At 38.0% G+C, this 22,716-nt stretch overlaps 3 protein-coding genes across 6 annotated transcripts in view; all 3 read right to left on the reverse strand.

The window, feature by feature from the left end:
- The window catches only part of LOC114688538 (zinc finger protein 665-like), a 107,085-nt gene that overhangs the window by 82,764 nt on the left and 1,605 nt on the right, over positions 1 to 22,716 (reverse strand). Inside the window, 1 exon segment of the mRNA XM_028863116.2 lies at positions 878 to 921. The gene's annotated coding sequence lies outside the window, so the exon portion shown is untranslated.
- Positions 1 to 22,716, reverse strand: part of LOC114688537 (zinc finger protein 54-like) — a 35,463-nt gene that overhangs the window by 10,974 nt on the left and 1,773 nt on the right. Inside the window, exon 2 of one of the 2 annotated variants that reach the window (XM_037202593.1) lies at positions 878 to 921. In XM_037202593.1, coding sequence (XP_037058488.1) covers positions 878 to 921 — 44 coding nt within the window. Of the gene's footprint in view, positions 1 to 877; positions 927 to 22,716 lie in introns of those variants that run through there. The other variant, XM_028863113.2, reaches the window with a different exon arrangement.
- LOC114688539 (zinc finger protein 54-like) overlaps positions 12,096 to 22,716 on the reverse strand; it is a 406,652-nt gene continuing 396,031 nt past the window's right edge. For 2 of the 3 annotated variants that reach the window (XM_037202728.1, XM_037202726.1), the window contains exons 2-4: positions 19,886 to 19,967; positions 16,070 to 16,205; positions 12,096 to 14,426 (exon numbers count right to left, since the gene is read on the reverse strand). In XM_037202728.1, the coding sequence (XP_037058623.1) occupies positions 13,402 to 14,426; positions 16,070 to 16,205; positions 19,886 to 19,915 (1,191 nt within the window). In that variant the 5' untranslated portion in view covers positions 19,916 to 19,967 and the 3' untranslated portion in view covers positions 12,096 to 13,401. Of the gene's footprint in view, positions 14,427 to 16,069; positions 16,206 to 19,885; positions 19,968 to 21,895; positions 21,965 to 22,716 lie in introns of all 3 variants that reach the window. The other variant, XM_037202727.1, reaches the window with a different exon arrangement.

A 22,716-nucleotide genomic window follows, 5' to 3' on the forward strand; every position in this document is an offset into this window, starting at 1 on the left:
CCCAAATGCTGGGATTAAAGGAGTGTGCCATCACCACCATGTGGCTGATAACGACTTTTCTAACTGTGAAAATACTGTGACCTAATAGGCAAGAAAGTATACTGTGCTTTCCCAGGCTCTAAGTTGCACACTAACAAATCAGCACAAAAATACATACACATTGCTGTTTTCTTTTCTTTCTTTTTTGAGACAGGGTCTCACCATGAAGCTCTGGCTCTCCTGGAACTTGTTAGGTAGACCAGGCTGACCTCTAACACACTGAGGTCCACCTGCCTCTGCCTCCCCTGTGGTGGGATTAAAGGTGTGTGCCACCAAACCTGTCAAAGACACTTTTCAAAATGCTCCATTTACATCACAAAGTGTATACGTGTCAGATGAAAATTTAATGGCAGACAAAAAGTTTACTTTTAAATGTTAATGTTTACAACCATATCTATGGAACTCGCAAAAATATAATTTTGAATTCAATTTAATTTGCAGGCGTTCATTTTATGACAAATATATAAAAGCTCTCCGTGAATGCCAAATCCCTAGTTCTATGTGCCATTCTCTTGAACAGCGAAGTGGTTTAACACGATAGTTGGCGTGGATGAATGTAAATTTGTCTTTTCCACCATAATAAAAGAGAACCGTGTTTACAAATATCAACACATAAATTCAGATATTCTAGTGGGTTGTTTTTCTGAGAATATTTTGACAATCAGAAGATCAATGAAAAAACCATCAGGATTGTTCCAGTTAACATTATCTGAAATTTATCGCCAAGGGAAGACACCCACAGCAGAATTTCGGATCCGGCTTCCTTATGAACAGCAGAGAAACTGCTCGCACCCCCGGTCCCTCCCCTCCCGTGTCCCAGCCCCGCAGCTCCTCTGACCTGGGAGGTTCCAGGGCCGCCGGGCTGCGGTTCCCGCCACTGCGTTGCGACTGCGGCTTCGGGGAGGTTTCGTGTCCCCGCGAGACTCCGCCGTGTCCTCCGCACCCAGGTCTGCACCATGCGATCCCCCACCGTGCAGGACCCGGAGCAACGACAGGGAGCCGGCAATTGCCACTTCTGGCTTTGGCTCTTCTGTCCACTTCCTAGTCCTCTTTCATTAGGTTTCACAGCTTCCGTTTTCGTCACTCCTCTAAATCCTCCCACTTCCACCCACCTAAGATCCAACACCCTCCCAATTGCTCTTTCCGGGTGAATATCCCCGCCCCACTGAACCTTCCCTCCCACTCGATCTCAGGCTGCCTTCCACACAGCTCCAGCTGTCAGGCTGCCCTGCACCCGCTCTGCACAGCCTCCCCACATGCTCGCTGCCAGCCTGGACCAGAACTGGATCTAGGAGGACGCTGCACCCAGGTATCTGACCCCCACAGTGAGTTCTGAACCCTTCGGATAAAAGACAGGCAGCCTAACCTCGACTTGACTACCTGGTCTACATACTTACACCAAAGGATAACAGGGTAAATTCAGATGCCAACGTCCCATCGCTGACACAAATATAACAAATCAAAACCAAATACTGCAGTTGTGACTTGGGGAGAGACATTTCAGGAACTTGGGTTTTGAAAAGACAAAGGATTCTCCAGAAGTCAGTGGGCACTCTATTGCTAACAGCCCAGGGCCGAATTCGTTTTGCGCTGTACTGCTCTCACCACTAGATGGTGGTCTAGTCATTTTCCTAACTGAGAAACAAGTTAGTCTTCTGTGACTCAGACGCTAAAGGTGGTTTTTAGATAAAATATAGAAATTATTTTTTAATGCAATGGTGAATGCAGAGACTCTTGCTGTCCCACATGCAGAAAATAAGGGAGGTATGTGGTCGCAGGTCGAAAAAGCTCAGTTACCTCCCATCTATGTGTCTGGGAACATGAAGGAAGAGGAGGAGGAGAGGGAATAAGAAGGGAAAGAGGAGGCAGGGCTAAGGCATGCTGTTGTCCAGATTCCATACAGCTATTGTAATCAGTAACCAACAGCAGCTGTACTGACCTGCATGGACCTCACACTAGACCACAATCAGTCTAGGAAAGGGAAAGGCTCACAGGGCCCACCCTTTACTTCTCAAATGTTGGTAATGGATGGATTGTAGAAGAAGAATCACTGTCTTTAGCTGTAGTCCTCTGCTGAGCCCACCAGGCACCAACACATAGCTCCAAACCCACTGTTTCACATATGGCGCTGGTCAGTCTCAGTGGGTCCCAAGCAAAACAAATAGAGAAGAACATAATAGAGAAATTTGTTGGAATTGTGGACCACGATAGTGGAGAGGTAGGAGAGAGAGTGGGCAGTATTTGACTTTCATGCACAAACACACACAGGTGTGAAATAGCTAATAATAGGTTTTTTTTTTTTTTTTTTTTTTTTGCAATAGAGTTTCTCTGTGTAACCAAGACAGTCTTGGACCCAGCTTGGTTACAGAAGCCTTGGAGCCTGATACTCAATTACAGTGGAGGACCTGATGGAAAGATGAGACTAAGACCATTGAACAAGGAAGTAGGGCTAGAGGTATGGAACTTTCCCAAGAGCAACTTCTTGGAGAGGGAGGTTATGCTAATGTACAAAGGCAATCTCTATATGATGACCACACTCTGGCTTTATGCCACACAGTGGCCTTGAATTCTTGGGACATAATTGAAGAAGTAGGAAAGAAAACATACTCATTACTAAAGTTATGCAGGGACCAAAAGAAACCTTTACTGATTTCTTACAAAGATTGACTTCAGCAATAAATTCAGAATCTAGACAAATAATAATTGAATCTGGCTTTTAAAAATGCTAATGTACAATGCAAAGGGGTAAGTAGGCTGTTAAAGGCAAAATCATCACCCTTAGCAGAATTGATCTAAGATACAGTCAATATTGAATCTCATAACCATGATGATACTGGGGTAGGAGAGATGATTTGTAGAGGTTTGAAGAAAAATCAAAATGTCAGGTGTTTCAATTGCAGTAAATGAGGTCACCTAAAAAGAGATTGTAAACAGGGCATTCCTAGAAACAATGATTTTTCTTAGAATAATCTTAACAGAATGCCCTTACCCTCTGGAGTATGCAGGTGTGGCAAGGGCAGACATTGGACTAATAAATGTAGTTCAACAAGAGACAGTCAAGGTAATCGTTTGCCATCTGGAAATACCTTGAGGGGCCTCTTGCAGTCCCTCATGTAACATTTGGTTCAGTCCTTTTCTGGAGAAAACTCCTTCTCAGAGCCATTAAAAAACATAATGCCTACTGTAAAAAACCACACCACTCTGGATGATAGAACAGTTATAGAAGAGAGAACAAAAAATTCAGGAGAAATTGTAAAGCAAATATTTTGGCAAACTTCTATAAAAAACATAGACAAAAATTTAAAATACAAACAAATGAAATTGTTATTGAAGGTCTTGGAGACACGTGTGGATGTAACAATAATTGCAGTAGAATCTTGGCATCCAAATTGGCCTCTTCATGAGGTAAATGTTCAGCTTTTAGTTATTGGAACATTATCTCAGATAAAATAGAGTGTGAGATGGGTCTAATGTATAGGGACAGAAGGACAGAGAGGAAAATGAAAGCCATATGTAGCTAACATAGCAATGAATTATGAGGATGTAATTTGTCACACTGATGGAATACTCAAATTAACATTCCTCCAATTTCAGAAACAACACATAAATTAACATGTTTCTCAGAAAAATATTAGAAAATATTTTAAAAAATAGTCACTGACCATTCAGATTGTACAAGAACAGAGTACAACAGCTGCTGTTCTTTCAAAGGCACCAACAGCCCTACCTTTATAATGGTTGACACACAAACCTGTACGGGTTGAGCAATGGCCTTTAACATCAAAGAAACTGAAGACCTTAGAACACCTGCTACAGAAGCAGTTAAATGCGCAGCATATTCAAGAATCAACCAGCCCTTGGAATTCTCCTGTATTAATTATTAAAAAGAAATCTAGAAAATGGAGAATGATAACAGATCTAAGAGCTGTTAATAAGGTAATTCAGCCAATGGGCTTTCCACAGTCTGGAATTCCTTTGCCTTCTCTATTACCTAAAAGATGGCTTCTTATGCTTATTGATTTAAAAGATTGTTTCTTCATTATACCTTTACAAGAAAAATACAGAGGAAAAATATGCCTTCATAGTGCCTATTTACAACAATTCTCATCCTGTTAAGTGATATCAATGGAAGGTTTTCCCACAGGGAATGTTAAATAGCCCCACCCTGTGCCAGTATTTTGTATAACAGCCATCGGAAATGATACATAAGCAATTTTCTCAATCTATAATTTACCTAATTATGTGGATGACACTTTACTAGCTGCTTCAAATGCAGATACCTTAGAAAGAATGTTTGAAGAAGTAAAGAAAAATTTGCCTTGTTGGAGATTAAAAATTGCTCCTGAAAAAATACAAAGAGGAGATTCTATTAATTACTTGGGATATAAAATAGGCCTACAAAAAACTAGGCCCCAAAAGGTGCAAATTAGGAGAGGTCAATTGTGGACTCTTAATGACTTTCAAAGATTGCTGGGAGACATTGCTCATCTATGGCCCACTACTGGAGTAAAAAATCAAGAACTGATTAATTTGTTTCAAACCTTCAAAGGTTACAAGGACTTAATTAGTCTAAGAGAATTATCAGCTGATGCTGAGAGAGAATGTGCTTTGGTGGAAAAGAAATTGTAGAATGCACATGTGGATCATTTGGATTCAGCGCTTGATTGCATTCTGGTTATTTTATCCTCAATGCATTCTCCTACAGGAATATTAATACAGAGGGAATATATTATCTTAGAATGGATATTTTTTTTACCACATAAATAGAGTAAAATTAAAAACTTTTGTGGAAAGATCTGAGTTAATTCTAAAAGGAAAATTGAGACTTCATCAATTAGCAAGAATAGACCCTGCAGACATTGTAGTACCTTTTACTAATGATGAAATTGACAAATTATGAGCAGCAAGTGAACACTGGCAAAGAGCTTGCAGTAATTTTTTTGGGGTTGGGGTGAGATTAACAACAAATATCCCAAAGCAAGAGAATTGAATTTATAAAGAAAACTGACTGGATCCTTCCTCATATTTTATGGGGAACACCAACATTTGGAGCATCTATATTTTATACTGATGCAAACAAATCAGGAGAGACAGCTTATAAATCAGGAACTTTAAGTAAAGTGGCTCAAATTCCTTATGATACTGTCCAAAAGTGAGAATTATATGGTATTCTGATGGTACTAATATATTTTATGGAAAGTCTTAACATAGTTACTGACTCTCAGTATGCAGAAAAAGTTATTTTACACATTGAAACTGCTGAATTTATTCCTGACGAGTAAGAATTAACTTTGTGATTTTATTCATATGAAATCAAGAAATATTCAGAAATAGAAATCATCACTTATATATAAGATACATCTGGTCCCTTATGGACCTGCCAGGCCTTTTAGCACAAGGTAATAATGAAATTGATAACTACTGATAGGAGATGGGCTGGATGCCTCAGTTTCATTAAAAAAAAATCATGCCAATAGCACAGGTTTGAAAAATTGTTTTTCTAGTACTTGGCAAGAAGCCAAGGAAACTATAAAGAAGTGTCCTACTTATAAGGAAATGTCCTACTTGTTCTTTATACAACCAAAACGCCACTACCTGCAGGTAGTAACCCAATGGATACTCAAAGAAATGAAATCTGGCAGATGGATGTGTTTAATTTTGCAGAACTTGGAATATTAAAATATGTACACCATACCATAGATACATATTCAGGATTTCAATGGGCAACTGCTTTGAGTTCTGAAAAGGCTGATTCTGTAATCACTCATGTGTTAGAAGTTATGGTCATCATGGGTATACTTGTATAAATTAAGACTGACAATGCTCTAGCATGTCTCTAGTAAAATGAAACAGTTTTTTTGCTTAGTACAATATACAGCATATTACAGGTATACCACACAATCCTACAGAGCAAGCAGTTATAGAAAGATCAAATTGAACTGTAAAGATATGCTAAATTAACAGAAAGGGGTAATAAAGACCCTTAGAAATAGATTACATAATGCTTTATTAACTTTGAATTTTCTAAATGCTAATGAGAATAGAACAACAGCTGCAGAGAGACATTGGATAATAGAAAAAAAACACTACAGAATTAAATCAGCCTGTATACTTTAGAGATGTGCTGATCTCAGAATGGAAACCAGGACATGTGTTACGTTAGGGACAAGATTTTGCTTTTGTTTCTACAGGAGAAAATAAGCTATGGATACCATCAAAATTGATAAAGGTTCGATTTGAACAAGAGAGACCTCTTAATTAGAAGAGATGACAGTTCATCAATGCGGCCGTTGAATCTAAACTAACCTATAAATCTAACAAATGCTTTTAATGTGATCAGATATCACTTGCCGAGAAGGAACCTCCCCAAAATTAGGGTTTGGGAAGGCTTTTGTTTTTGTCTTCCAGGAGAATGAAGATAATCAGCTAAGGAATCTGAAGACCACTGGACAAATGAGACATCTGTAGAAAAGAATGAATCATCCAGAGAAAATGTCCCAGAAAAAAAGAGTAAATTGTCCTATTGGTATATCACATCTCCAACCGGATAAAATTTCATAAATCTTCTCAAATGTTTGTTTCTGCAATTCTCTATCAACATAAAATGCAAATGGTCTTTTTATAGTCCCAGTTCAATTAAAATTTAAAGCTGGCTTTGGAGTAGGAGTGTGGCTTTCTCCTTCTCTAAACCCAAGCATGTTTGTTAAAGTAAAATCCAAAATCTCTGTCTCATGTCAGAGAGCCACCTGATATTGAACAGAAGAAAAACCAAAATTAGGGACTATTCTATTGCCATATTATGCTATTATGCTAATCTCATAATCCTTTGATTTTATTTTGACTCTTTAAAACTTTTTAAAGGTATGAATATTATCTCAAAATTTATAAGATATATATATATATAATCAATAATGGTTATATATAGTACTAATTCTAGAAATAGATTTCATCTAGCTTCCTATACATGATTTCATGTTTCAGTCTCTATCAAGTAACTGGGAATTAAATTTTCGTACTCTGGATGTACATAGCAAGTTATTGTTCTTTAACCTCTTTGAAATCGGCTGCATGTGACATATACAATGTTTAAGTTTTCTGCAATGAACCATGACCATGCCAACAGTGACCTTTGAAGTCTCCAGAAGGAGGATGGGGCCTCACAATGACAACTCCACCTGCACTATGATAATGTGCTGTGGGAGGTCTTTCTGTACGATGTGAATATGTATTCCTCCTATTGGTTAATAAATAAAGCTGTATTGGCCTATGGCAAAGCAGGATGGAGCTAGGTGGGAAATCCAAGAGAGATAGAGAGAGAAGAAAGGTGGAGTCGTGGCAGATGTGGTGAGCTGCCACCAGGAGAAGCAAGATGTGAGAGAACAGGTAATGCCAAGAAGCCATGTGGCAAAACACAGATTAATAAAAATGGGTTAAGTTGTGAGAGCTAGCTAGCAAGAAGCCTGAGCCATAGGTCATACAGTTTGTAATTAATATTAAGCCTCTGAGTGATTATTTCATAAGTGGCTGTGGAACTGTGGGTGGGAGAGATTTGTCTGGAGAAACTTCTAGCTATAATACTGCCACCAAGGACTACAAACTGCTCAGAACAATTTTGAGGGGGCTAGCTGAGATGATCCAGCCTCACAAACTACTCTAGCTAGGATTTGAGACAAGCCCTGCACTTTTCCATTATGCAGAAACTGGACAACATATAATACAGGTAGCTCTCCCAAGACTTGACAATTAACCCAAATTTTTCTTTTCAGGATCCCCTAAAGACGCCATCCCCTCTAGATAGCAGGAAGTAATTTTAAAAACACTACACACACATTCCAAAGAGGTGGGGTGAGTGGTTTTTCATCACTCCATGGGTTATAGATATTTGTCATTTTTTAGGGTGGTTGGTTACAAGTTATAAGTTATTATTGGTAATGGTTTAAAAAAATCTGAACGGGGCTGGAGAGATGACTCAGAGGTTAAGAGTACTGACTGCTCTTCCAGAGGTCCTGAGTTCAATTCCCAGCAACCACATGGTGGCTCACAGCCATCTGTGATAAGGTCTGGTGCCCTCTTCTGGTCATACATGCTGTATACATAATAAATAAATAAATCTTAAAAAAAAAAGACTGTTTCTCACTTAAAAAATCTGAACAAAGGAGGTTAGATTCAGAATTCTTGTTTAAAACAGAAAGGAAAAAAATGGAGATATAGAAATGATAGAATAAATTTAGATTATTGAATCTACTCTGAAAAGAAAAAGGGGGGCTATAAATAGGATAAAAGGGTAGATTACTGAGTCTACTTTTAAAAATCAATTACTTGTTTTAAATATATTACATTGATATGGATCTTTGTATATTGATACAAATTTGAGATTATTTTTGTTAAAACATACTGTACATGCATTTTTACTCTTGTTTAAGGTATTGTAACTATACAACTAATTTAACAATGTAATGCAAATTTATAGTCCTTGAAAGTTATTATTTCTAACTAATTATGATATAAAGAAATGGAACTTAGTAGTCAGTACAATCAAACTTGTAATTATATCGGGTATGTTTTCAAGGTCAAACAAAGATATATTTTAGAACAGGAGGAACTGGAGAGGGTGGTTGTGGGAACCCTATATTTTCTAAAAAAAAAAAAAAAAGATATATTTTAGATAGACAGGTCATCTTCAAACACTTCAGAGACCCACAGGATATGGCATTTAAGATGCCTTAATAACATAGGCTTTTATTTTATTTACTTTTTAATGATAATGAGACCTGTCTGCTCCTGACAGCACTAATCTAATTCAGAGATGATGGGTATCAAAGAAACTCCATATGGAGTTTACTTTATTTGTGGCAAAAGTTAGCCATTGGGCAAAAAAGTGCCCTTGCCTCAACTCCTGAAACTATGCTGTCCAAATTGGACAAGCAGGACACAAAAGAAAGTGACTGCCGAATTTAGCCAAGACAAGGTAGGACAGCCCTTCAGAATACTCTGCTTCACAGAAAAGTCTGTCAGATATGCTAGGTCTGTAGGCCAAAGATGGATGTCCCAACATTACAGAAGAACCTTGGGAGACTGTCCAGGCAGTGAGGTGTTTCTGTCATTTCTCACATTTTTTGGAAGTCACTCATCTGTACTTCCTGCTTACTTGGGTAATATTATTTCCTTCTCAGGTCTCTGATGGATTTGAAGACTTTGTAGTTATAGTTTTCCTTCTTAACAGAAAAGAAACTCACTAAAGAAGTGTGAAGTGTATAGGGTTGAGACACAATAAAAGATAGTTTGGGTAATTCAAGTTAGAATAGAAAGTGAATTAGTTACAACACTTTGGACTTACCAAGATAGGATAGATAATGGAGTATTTTCTCTGAATTTTCCAAATGTTAAATGACTAGACATTGTTGATGTATTTATTGCCTGTATATATGGTACAGTTATTGTACTTATTGTATATTGTTTTTCTTACATTAGTTATAACCTTTTTTAAAATTTAAAAAGGTGGGAAATGTGATATTTTGCTTGTGCCCTAACAAATAAAGCTTGCCTGAAGATCATTAATTAACCATGGAGGTCTGTAGTTCTGTATAGACAGGAGACAAGAAGTGATATGGTTGGGCGGAGACAGGAGCTTGGCCCCTTTTTTAGTCTGAGAAGTCATGGAGGTAATAGGTGACTTTAGCTAGCTCCTTTACTTCCCTGATCTTTCAGCATTTATCCATATATTTGACTCTGGGTTTTTATTAAGACCAATTAGAATTCATGCTACATCCAATGGACATAGAATGTAAGCTTTTCAGTCCAACTAATTAGATTGATTTGTTCTTTGTGTTGTTAGGAACAGCGTCAATATTTTAGAGAACCAAAGATGTATAAAAGACAATTTCTATGGCTTAAGGAAGAGGTTGGTCAGCTTTCGGAAGGTCCCAGATTCCCTTGTGTTTGGGAATGTGAACTTTGTTTCACCCTACAGGTAAAATGGACTCTGAAGTCAAAATGACAGTACTTAGGACAAGGTACTTTTGCCTGTTCCCAACAATATAAAATAATAGGGAATTGGATAATGTATGCTAAGTACTTAACTTGGGATGGGGCAGAAAGGAGGAAGTGTGGAAGGGTATGGTTATTTTAATAGGAATGGTCCATACAGACTCATGTGTTTGAATACATGAATACACAGGGAGTAACACTATTAGGAGGTATGTTTAAGTTACAGTTAAGCATGTACATATGAGTGTAGTAACACTGTGCTATAAATGAATGGGGCATTGGATAATATGTGCTAAATGTTTAACTAGGGATGACTAAGGAAGGAGGAAGAGTGGGAAGGTTAACCAAAAGGAAGGATGTATGAAGAAGACTCATGAAATCCCACTGTCTTACAGGTTAATAATAAATACAAGCTTAAAACTTTGAACAGATGTTTTCCAAATGGGTGAATAATGCTGCTCCCAGACACCAGTGCTAGTAAACTCATTGTACCAGGTACTGGTCATCTGCTGAGGAATTCCTAGTCAGGGAATTCCCAGAGGCATCATAAACAAAAAGGTTATCATCAGTGCTCTTGCTTGGCCACATAAGTACATGGTGTAGCTGAAGACACCAAACACTTTGGTTGCAAGGTAGAGAGAGCGAGCAATCTTGAACTTACCAGGAATTTCTCCCAACTGGGTACCTTTCATAGAATTGTAAGGTCATGTGAGGGCTGCTGGCAAAGCAAATATATTAACAGTCTTACTTACCATGGACCCTGCATCTTACAACCTACTGAGCAAAATGTGTATACTGGCGCAACACTGTCACAACTGCTCATTGGCATAACTAATCTCTCTCTATTGGATTTGAGTCCTGCTCCAGAGAGGAATTCATGCCATGGTCACAAACCAAGATTTCAGAGTTATAGGTCCATGGACGGAAACCTATTGATGTTTATTAATGGTGATGTCTGCCATCTAAATATTCATGTTTAGAATGACAAATTTTTAGTACTCTCATGCTTGGGGAAAGAAGTCTTCTGTTCCAGTAGGAAGTGGGTGATAGAGACTCGTAACTGTTCAGAAAGTGCTAAGAACAAGCAACTGTGTACAACTGGGATGTTGGGTGCCAGATGTTGCTGGGTTCTAATGGCTCCCTCAGGGGAGGGGTGAGAAGGCATGGTGTTAATACATACACTGGGAGTCAGGTAAAAGACAAAGAGCAGACTCATTTATTCAGTAATGTGGAAAGCCTTATATACCCTCCTTCCAGCACCTAGTCTATGTCCTGATCTGGTGACATTGTGTGGCTGTCCCTTATTGGCTGGGCACAATCAGGACCTCTGACAGCACCTGTGGCTAGGCCCTCAGGCAGATTCTGCACAATCTGAACTCTGAACAGCACCTGTTGCTAGGCCCTGAGGCAGACTCCAGGTTGGCTTATAAGGAAGTACATTATGTACATACTTTGGCAACTGGTTTGAGCCAATTTCCTCGACCCTGTGGGCCTGTTCTACTACATATCATATCATCATGGCTGAGAGAGGGTTTCACAAGTCTCCTTTACCTCCATGAGGGTCTACTGGCAGTTAATGAAAGCCGTATCATTTTATTATTTTGTGTGGCGTAAATCCCCATTTTTCCTCAGTAGTTCAAACTGAATTTCTGCATGTCCTCAGAGAATTTTTTGTTGCTGTTGTTTTGGTTTTTTGAGATGGGGTTTCTCTGTGTAGTCCTGGTTGTCTTGGAATTTGCACTGTAGACCAGGCTGAATTCACAGAGATCCACCTGCTTCTGTCTCCAGAGAGCTGGGATTAAAGGCATGCACCACCAAGCCCAGAGCCCTTAGAGATTTCTAAGCTGTTTGTGATATGCCTGTTGTCAGTCACAGCCTACCTCTCTACAGTTTCTCACTTTCTTGCTTTTTGTAAGGTTTGAGTCTTCTATAAAGATTATTGAAAGTGAACAAAATATGAGTCTCTAATAGAACATTTTCTTTCAGGTTGAATTTGCTTTTATATTGGCAATTTCAGCACTAGGTAAAGGATTTGTCAAATTCATTTGGTGGCTATAACATCCAACCAACAGAAGACATGGGGATTATGTATGGTATACCTCTATATCTTTTCTCAGAATTATGAATTTTGTAATGTACAGTACAATTAGAGGTCTTTGTCACATTTTTTATGTTAGTATATTTTGTCCGTATTATGATTTAACTTTTTCAAGATAGGTCTATGTACTCCTGACAGTTCTGGAACTCACTATGAAGACCAGGATAGCCTTAGACTCATAGAGATCTTCTTGCCTCTGCATCTGGATTGCTCGGATTAAAGGCATACACCATGTAGCCTGTCTTTATTATGAATTCTTGAATGTTGCACAATATTGTTTGGTTGGTTTTTGAGAAAAGATTTCATTATGTAACAGCCTTGGCTATCCTGGAACTAGCTGTGTACACTAGGCTGGCCCCAGACTCACACCTATCCACTTGCCACTGCCTCTTGAATGCCAGGATTAGAGGTGTGTACTACCATTTCCCAGCTAAGATAAATAATTATGGCATTTCACAGTGGCTGGAGTCAACATTTACCGATTAAGAGCACTGGTTGCTCTTCCAGAGGACTGGGGTTCAATTTGTAACACACACATAGGTGCTCATAATTGTATGTAACTTCACTTTTGGGGAGTCTTATGCCCTCTGCTAGCATTCAGATGTACTTGGCAAACAAGTAGTATACAGAAAGAGCTGCAAAGCAACTCTTTACACAATGGGCAAGGCACCCATACACATTAAAAAAATTTCAGTTACTATTGCAGAATTTTTAAAAATATGAACTCTGTCATATTTTCTTAGATTTAAAACTTGGTAATAGTCTTTCACAGGCATCTTATCTTTATGTTTCTATTATTGTAGTTTGTCTTTCTTGTTGAACTTTCTTTGGACTGGTAGCTCCTAAATAATGACACAAAGACTTATTATTAATTATGAAAGATTGGCCTTTAGCTTAGGCTTGTTCCCAACTTGCTCTTATAACTTAAAGTAACATGTTTCTACTAACCTACATTTTGCCAAGTGGTTCTTTACTTCTCCTCCATTCTGTACATCTGACTCTTCTCTTGTCTTGCTGGCATCTCCTGCTACACCAGATATATCCCAAGTTGCTCTCTCCCCTAATAAGTTCTGCACATTCTCTCTTGCCTAATTGGCCATTCAGCTTTTTATTAAACCAATCAGAAGGTTCTTTTGAAAACACATATCTTCACAGTACATAAAAAGTTATCCTGTAGCATATTATGTACACTATTGGGATTTATAAGCAGAGAATAGTGAAAAATTACAACTGTAAGGTCTCTCTACAGTATGAGCTCTCTAATGTGTTCTAAGATTTTACAAGTGGGTAAAGGATTTGTCACATTCCAGATATTTGTAAGGTTTCTCTCCAGTATGACGTTTCTGATGTCGTCTAAAATTTGAAATCCATTTAAAGGATATGTCACATTCCAGACATTTGTAAGGTTTCTCCCCAGTATGAATTTTCTGATGTATCCTAAGAAGAGATATCCGGAGAAAGGACATGTCACAATCTTTGCACTTGAAGGGTTTCTCTCCAGTATGAATTTTCTGATGTCTTTTAAGACTTGAAATCCGGAGAAAGGACATATCACAGTCTTCGCATTTGTGAAGTTTCTCTCCAGTATGAATTTTCTGATGTGATCTGAGGTAGGAGCACCTAATAAAAGATTTGTCACATTCCTTACAACTATAAGGTCTCTCTCCAGTATGAACTCTCTGATGTGTCTGAAGATAACATTTATGGGTGAAGGATTTGTCACATTCCATACATTTGTAAGGTCTGTCTCCAGTATGAATTATCTGATGTGCTCTAAGATTTGAACGTTGGCTGAAGGATTTGTCACATTCTCCACATTTGTAAGGTTTCTCTCCAGTATGAATTCTCTGATGTCTAGTGAGGCTTGAGGCAGCACTGAAGTATTTCCCACATTTCCTACACTGGTGTGGTTTCTCTCCAATGGAGAATTTTTGTTGTAAAAGACTGTATGTAGAATCAAAGTAGTCATCATATTCTCCCTGCCTGTGCTGTGTCTTTGCAGTGTACAGTCTCTGATCTTGAGTAATGCTGGAACACAAATTTAAAGATTTATCACAATCTTTAGATTTGGAAGGTTCTTCTCCATTGTGCATACTTTCATGTCGATCTGTGTTTGATGAATCAATAGAGTCATCCCTGTGATTACTGCGTCTGTGGTTATTAGTGTTTTCTATAGTTTCATTTGTTCTATAAAGTGCACAAGTGCAGGGGTCATGAAGCACTTTGCCACACTCATTATACTGACAAGACTCCTTTTCAGTCATCACATGTTGATAGACAGGATCGCATATATAATAGTTCCCTGAAAATGAGTATAATTCAGATTAAAAGGGCTTGTTCCAAGATTAAACCTCTGATAAATAACTGTCTCCCTAAATTCTCTCTTAAGTGAATCAGCATCTACTTACACATTTTTCTTTCACTATAATTGAATGTATCCTCTCAAAAACAGTCTGCCAGCCTTCAAGGTCTATGTTATAATAGATATCTCATCCTTATCAAAAATGTCTAATGGCAAAAGATGGACCAGGAAATCGAAGAATTAGCAATTAGCTTTGGTATAGAGCTCATTGACTGATTTTATTTAGAGTATCTGCCTCTATTTTTAAATATTTCTTCTCAGAAATGGATGAAGAGGAGTTTATTCCAATCCCAGGTTCACAGTATTTACACTTACTAAGTGATAGGCAATGAGAAGTACTGTTCAGAAGACCCAATTCCTTTAAAGATTAAAGTCTTACTTAAAAACATCAGAGGTTTTTTTTTCTCTCTAGAAAAACACATTAGATCTTCAAAAGTAATGGATGCAAGCCAAGTAGTCTGCCAGACATCAGAGTCTCTAGATCGTTTGAGGCAGGACTGTCATGGGCAGCTATTGCTTATTTCTATCCTCCACTGTCTGAACTCCACACACTGCTGTGTTTCTTAACTTTCCTTATAGGGATATTCTCAAGTCCACTCTGTACACGGACTCCTGAGATTATTTTCCAGAAGGCTGTCTGTGTATTCTCCACTGCGATAAAAATGAAAAATGTAATATGAAGACAAACATGCAAGGACGGTAATTACAAAATAATCATACTTCATGGATTTATATCTGGCTTATAACTTGTAAAATGATTCCAAACTGATGACAGCATAGTTTAAAAAAAAAAAACTGCATTTTGTATTAATATTGTCACCATAATTCATGTGCAATAAGACACAAGCCTTTTAACAGTTATAAAAGGCAGGATGCATCCTGGGACTAGGATACTACACTAAGTTTAAAATGATCAGGAATCCTTTCAGGTGGAATTGAATATAGCAAAAACATTTTCTGCTCTTGCCCTGAAGCCATCACTGTTGTCCTGCTCATTCACTAGCCCACCCTGGTTGTAGCTACTCTCTCCTCTCTATATTTCAGGGCAATCTCATTTGCTCTCGACAGGTGACCAGGACTACCTTGCATATAACAATCCACGTGTTCTGTGAGGTAGCCCATGACTCATATTAGAAGTTTTAGAAAGAATACAGATGTCTAACACAGTACTGTGCTCCGTACATGAAAAGAACATGAAGTAGAGAAATCTAGGAATGATTTCCAATTGATATTTCCTGTCAGAAGCTTTAGCATATTTAAGAATAATTTTCAGTTTTCCTATCTTGAGTTTTTTCTCAGAAAACCATGTAAGGTACAATGATGGATTTGGAGCTTTAAGGTATGTATAGAAATATTATATGCTACTGGGTTTCTGAATGCATTTTGGAACCAAAATGAGGAGTTCACAACACCTCTAACATGGAAAATGGAAAGACAGGTCAAATTCCATGAAAAAGTTCTTTTCTACTTCCAAACTTTCCCTAGTCTCACTTTATTTTCAACACAGCTTAACAGAGTTTATAAAAATGATGTAGGTACATATAAAGGATGAGTTAGGTGTTCTACAAGCAAAATGTTCTCACCCACAGAGAGCAGGTTTCCATAATTCTCCAACATCACATCAATGTACAAAGCCCTTTGAGCAGAGTCCAGGCATTCCCACTCCTCCTGGGAGAAGTTCACAGTCACATCCTTGAATGTCAGCAGACCCAGCAGATCCTGAAATGAAGAGGTACAGTTGAATCATATGATCCTGGGAAGCATGCTTTCCTTGAGATAAGGAGACTTGAGGAAGTTAGGGATATAGATGAGCAAAGACAATTAGTCAAAGTGATGATCGCTGATATAGTCACACTCTATATTGAATGTTCTAAGTCTCTGAAATCAGGATGACACAATAGTTTCACAAGCAGATCCATGAAAATTTAAGGTCTGGACATGACTTTCTATTTCTTAGGGATGTTGTTTTTATGTCCCACAGCATCACAGTGTACATGTCTCAGGAGGAAAATAGTCATGAGAAAATGTGCTTTAATTGCTCTATCACACTAAAATACTGATAGTGAATCAATTCTGTACATTCCTTGATTCTATGCATACATGATTGTATTCTAACATGCTCAGTTCATATGTTTAAACTCCATTCCATCAGTGCTATTCCATTAAAGAGAACAGGTAGATATGGAAGACAGAATTCATAATTGGCTTTATAGGTAAAAAACTTTGTTTTTTGTTTTTCCCACAGCAACAAGGAGTGTAACAGCACTGCATACTGTCAATTTCAACATTAAAATATAAGATCAAGTAGTCTATAGAATTACTTTTATAAGAATATTTGAGCCACAGTCAATCAGATAGAAAAATCCGCATCAGCCACATTTGATATAATCTAAAATTTTCTTTAAAAAAATAGGCATAGGGCAACTTAGACAAGTAATATTTTCAGAAGATTTGAAGAATATTTCACTCTCAAAGAGTTATAAAAGTTGAGGGAAGCCCAAAAGCACATCAAATAATGTTTAAGTTGTAGCTAAGCATGTACACGTAAGTGTAGTAACTGCAGATGCATTTAGAAGTGACACAGATTTCCTGTGAGTAACGAATATATTAAATTGTGTGAAAATTACTGTCACCTTTCAGTGCTTTGCACATATATAGTTCAGAAGACTGGCTCAGGTGAAAACTTGAGCTATTGTGTCTGAATTTTGTAGCCCTCAGTGTGTCCCTTTTTAGTATTTATGCTGCATTGACTAAAAATTTTAGGTTAGTAGTGTTTATGATTCTTCCTTTATTTCTCTGGAAGTGTATACTGGTGACATATTCTGTCTGAGCCATGAGTCAGGGATAGAAATGCAAACCTTTGGGTCAGAGCCCATTCCCCAAATCTCCACTTTAACACACTGCAGCTTCAGGGTAGAGGAGTAGAGCCATCCCTCTCACAGGAACTGACAAGAGCAAAACAATCATGAGGAATGTTCTTTCTGCCTTAAATGGGATGGCTTGTGCACATCTATCAGTCAATGCCCAAGACATTATTCCTAATGCATTCCATATAATGCTACATAATGAGTCCCATCCAGAAAGAAAGGGCTGCACAATGGGATCCTGTTTGGGGGGTAAAAAAGAGAAATAAAAAATACTGATCTCTCTAGTATCGGATCCAGCAAGAAAATTAGATTCGTATCTTTTATTTGTACAAAAATCTATTAAAATGGATCAAAAGCCTTATTTAAAACCAGAAACACAGAAACCTAGAAAACAAAGGGAATACCCATGAAAATATTGGGATGGGCAAGGATTTACTGATTAGAAAGAAAACTACCAGCACAGGAACTGACCCCAGTATCAACAGAAACTGTCAGCACAGTACATAGACACTCCACAGAATGGGAGAGAATCTGTACCAGTGACACTTTGGAAAAGGGCTCATATATAGAATTTACAAACAATTACAGATATTAAATACCAGAGGAATAAAACTGCCAACCAACAAATGGGCAAATCAACTAAATAGATACCTTCAAAGACAAATACACAAATAGCCAAAAAACAGTGCAAAAGACTTCAGGATCTCTAAAATGCCATCATGGAAACACATACTAAAACTACTTTGAAATACTGCTTCATCCCAGAGAAAAGAATCCCCATTAACTGTTGGTGTGTGTGTGGAAGTATAAATTAATATAGCCATTGTGGAAATCTGTTTGGAGATTATTGAAAAAAATTGAAGATAGAACTAATAAAAGACTCAGCTCTTTCATTCCTGGGCATATACCTAGGGTACTCCACACCCCAATAGAGAGATATTTATACCCCATGTTCACTGCTACTGTATTCACCACAGCAAAGTATTGGAATCAACCCTAATTGTCTATCAACAGGTCAATGGATAATGAAAATGGTACACATATAAAATGGCATAGTATTCAGTTGAATAGAAATATGCAATAAAATATCGAGTACCCAGGGGCCTGGGGGATATCTGAGGTTTTCCCTCAGATGTACACTATGCTCTTGTGTCTGTTAACTTTATTCCTTTAAGACAAGATTCTATCAATACAGTTATAGCTCCGGCAGGCATTAAAGGCAGAAATAATTCTAGATACACCAAGTTCTGTATCTGTCTACTATATTTCTCTGGGATGAAATCCTGTTTCCATAGCTTCAGTTCCGTCCAGTTCCCTAGCTCATAGTCCTGCTTACGACTAAACTCCTATGCTTCCAGCTTCATCTATGTCCTCTGTATCCACTTTCTCCATCTCTGCTACTCTTTACTCCTGGCACTCAGAAAACTCTACCCGAGATCTGCTTACCCTCTATGGAACCTGTCTTCCTCTCTTCTCTCTGACCATGTGGTTTGCCTGTTTCTACAGAAAATGCCTGCCCTTTCTTTCTCTGGGTACATGGTTCTCTACCTCCTCAGGAATGTTATTCTACCTCTCACCTTGATATGTAAAAACATCTTTTGTTCTCAGTCAGTTGCTCTGGAGAGCCACTAGGCCTCAGGTGGTGGTGGTGGTGGGGGATGGTCTGAGCTTCATTAGCACAAGAAGCAAAGCTATGTGTCTCCAGCCAGCTTGTCTCCTAGGCTCAATGGGGAGTTAGTAATTTAGAAGTTCAGCAGGTCTGGGCAGCTGAACTGTTTGCCAACTGGACTGGGCAAGCAAGAATTTCATAGTAGAAGACAGCTGAAATATTAAAAGCTGGATATCACCAAATATTCATAATAAATGGCTTGCCTCTTGACAGACCCTTGGCGTGTCAAGGTATAGCTTTAATACACAGCTGAATCTCTATAACATATTCTTGCAGCCTGCAAGAATAAAAATTTGCAAAAAAATGGATGGACTCAAAATATGTAATATTAAGTGAGGTTATATAGTGTCAGAAGGAAGAAATCATATTTTCTTCCAAATGCAGAATCTAGCCAACAATATATGTATATGGAAATAATGTACATGTGGGCACAGCAGAACACATAGAGAAAAGAGAACAAGAAACATTAAATATCAGGGTTGAGGTAGAACTGAATGTAGGTAATGGACACAAGTTATAAAATAGAATGTAAAGCTAATTTCTTTTCTAGTTCTAATTCTATCACAGTTTTTTTTTTTCCTTTTTCATGGTGGACAAGTTCACAAAAATATATTCTATAATGAAAATATAAAATCCCTTGTGAAGCTGCAGTTTCCAATGACTACTCTAACTACATAAAAGTACATTGAGTTGCATAATCTTTGCATCTGGTTAATTTCAGTCTATAATTTTTTTGTCTGCTCGTTTGTTCACAACATTTTTTGTAACAAAGTTAAAACAACCAACCAGAAGCAGAAAATTAAAGGCTTCCAATGTCTGAAACTATAACATTTCTACAAAATAAGGAAGACATGACTACTGACCTGGGACATGTTTACTGGATAATCAGCCATTTATCTTCTTTGAGCTTTTCTTTCAGGAACAATGAACAGATGGCTTGTTGCCCTTTTATATAAGGAGTTAAAAAGAAAAAGCAAAAATTAATACTGAAAGCTGTTAAAGAAAAATGTCAAAACACTTGAAAAGACCCAAGAAATAGAATATGACCAGGTGCCTAGTTAATGATCCTAAAGCCAGGAGAACATGGAATAATATTTGAAGCTTGGGGAGAAAAATCACTGTCAACCACATTGTTGTATCCAGAAAAATTCTATCTTAAAATTGATGGAGATGTAAGTACAGTTCAAGATATTTATAAAGTAAAACAATTCATTCAACAAAGCAGGACAGCAGACAATATATCAAAGGCAAAATACATACATGAGAATCAGAGGAATCATCCATGAGAACATGGGCAAAAATAAACTTCATGTGAAGAATAGATAAACACAGGAGAAATGGGAAGTAATCATCCATGTTCAAGACAGGAAACCACCAATTCTCACAGCGAAGGAGAGGAATACTATGAATAACCCAACGAACAACATCAAAAACAAAAGCATAGGGAATAAAAACTCTAGCAACAAAATACCTAGCCACTCCAGAAATATAAAAAATCCTCAAATAAATAAATCCTCAAGTTAAATAAACACAGCATATGACCCAGCTGTTCCACTCCTTGGTATTTGCTCTGGCTGAACTGCCTTTCAAGAAAGGAAGACCCTGGCATCTCATTCCTTTTCCATCAACTCACACTTTTTTTTGTTTTGTTTTGTTTTGAGACAGAAAGGCATGGGGCAGAGGACACTGCTTGACAAAGTTCCAGCAAAACTTTGCCAAGAGATTCATTCACCAGCATGCTTTCACTTTCAGGAGCATTCCTTTGCAAAATGGGGGGAGGGGGGCAGATTCTGCTTATGCAGCCCCTGTGGAAATATATATATGCTCCCAAGAGAAAACTTTGAAGACAGGGGCTCACAGCATGATAGGTGAGTCACAGTAAGAAGAGTCTTCCTTGTGCCCTAAGGACTGTGGTACCAATAGGGAAAATTCTGAGAAATTTCTTAACTCAGCTCTGGATACAAGACATCACAAGCATATCCATTACCCTATACTGTAGCCTATATTGAGGAAATAATAGTGTGGGTTGCCAGGTGGTGGTAATGCAGGCCTTTAATCCCAGCACTTGGGAGGCAGAGGCAGGTGGATCTCTGTGAGTTCGAGGCCAGTCTGGTCTACAGAGTTCCAGGACACGCTCCAAAGCCACACAGAAAAGTTCTGTTTCAAAACAAAACAAAACAAAACAAAAAAAAAGTGTGAGTTGATGGAAAAGGAATGAGATGCCAGGGTCTTCCTTTCTTGAAAGCGTATGAAAAGAACAGGCCTCTACTATAGAACTGAGAAACAGAAAAATGTTATAATCAGTTAGTTAAATGCTTATTATGAGATATTTCATAACCCCCGCATTTTAGAAAATATCAAATGATTCTATATGTAACTTGGTTAAAGTAAAAATAATTTCAGACTGTCTAATGTAATATAACTGCATGAGTAGTCAGCTTAGTTACAGGCTGTAAAATCAGAAGGTCCTACGTTTTGCAGACCCTGAGAAATTAGTAACTTGCTAATTTTACAGATACTGTCTGAAGATATTGTTTCAAATAACACTGTCTGTTTTGTACTTTGCTTTTTCAGTCTGAACATTTAATGGGGAAACACCTAAGAGATTCAGCGCTCTGATGCCTGCCAAATGACTTATGTAGTATATATGTTATATAAATAAACAGTTTCTCTGATTAAGAGAAAGAGCTGCTGAACCCTCAGATGGGCATTTGTCCTCCCCCCTCACCACTGGACTCCACACCTCCTATTTGGGAACTGAATCCCACTGAAGCTTTGGGAATGGTCAAAGGACTCGACATCCTATTCCAGAGATACTTGTTCAGCTATGTTCATTACTGTTCTACTTACAATAGCTACAAAAAGGAACCAACCTTTATGTCCTTCATTTGACAAATGGATAGTGAAAATGTAGTACATATCCAACATGAAATAGTATTTATCTGTAAAGAAAATTGTAATCTTGAGTTTTGCAGGTACATGGATGGACCTAGAAAATACATTGAGTGAGGGAACTCGGACCCACAGACATTGCACGTTGTTTCTCATAGAAGTTCCTAGTTCCAAATCTTCAGATGTGAGTACACAACCTGGAGTAACTGTGTAACTAGAAAAGTAAAAAGAGACCACAGGGTGGGGTGTAGTAGAGACTGGAGTAATGGGGAACAAGTGATCTGAAGGGGGAAATGAAAAACAGGGTGGGGGGATTTAATTATGGAGAAGGGGCAGACATAAACAAAGAAGGGTAAAATAACAGTAAAGATGTTAAAGAGCCATAAAGAATTATACTACCATTGAGGTATCCTAAATTGCCCACAATACATATAAGTCTGCATAAGCACATACATTGACAGTATAAATGAAGAGTTCCCATCTGGATGGATGATGCTCCTTACAAGAGCCATAGATTTTCTAACAGAATCGCTGAAACCAGCCACGAGAAGTCTACTTAGAAGTTGTTGGTCACAACTGTCGAACAGACTCCCAAAACATTATAAGCTATTGCTGTTGCCCGTGGTTGCCTCCTAGAGGTCAGGCACTACTGTTGAAGGTGAGCCACACTGTTGAAGAAGCCATGCACTTCAGACACAAACCCCAGAGGACTCCAGATGGATATGACCTAAAGCTTCTTTTCTGGGGACTAGCTTTCATGGTACCAGAAGGCAACATAAAAGCTTCCAAAGGAAGGAGCCAG

The sequence above is a fragment of the Peromyscus leucopus genome, chromosome 1 (assembly GCF_004664715.2).
Source record: "Peromyscus leucopus breed LL Stock chromosome 1, UCI_PerLeu_2.1, whole genome shotgun sequence".
NCBI classification, from domain to species: Eukaryota; Metazoa; Chordata; class Mammalia; order Rodentia; family Cricetidae; genus Peromyscus; species Peromyscus leucopus.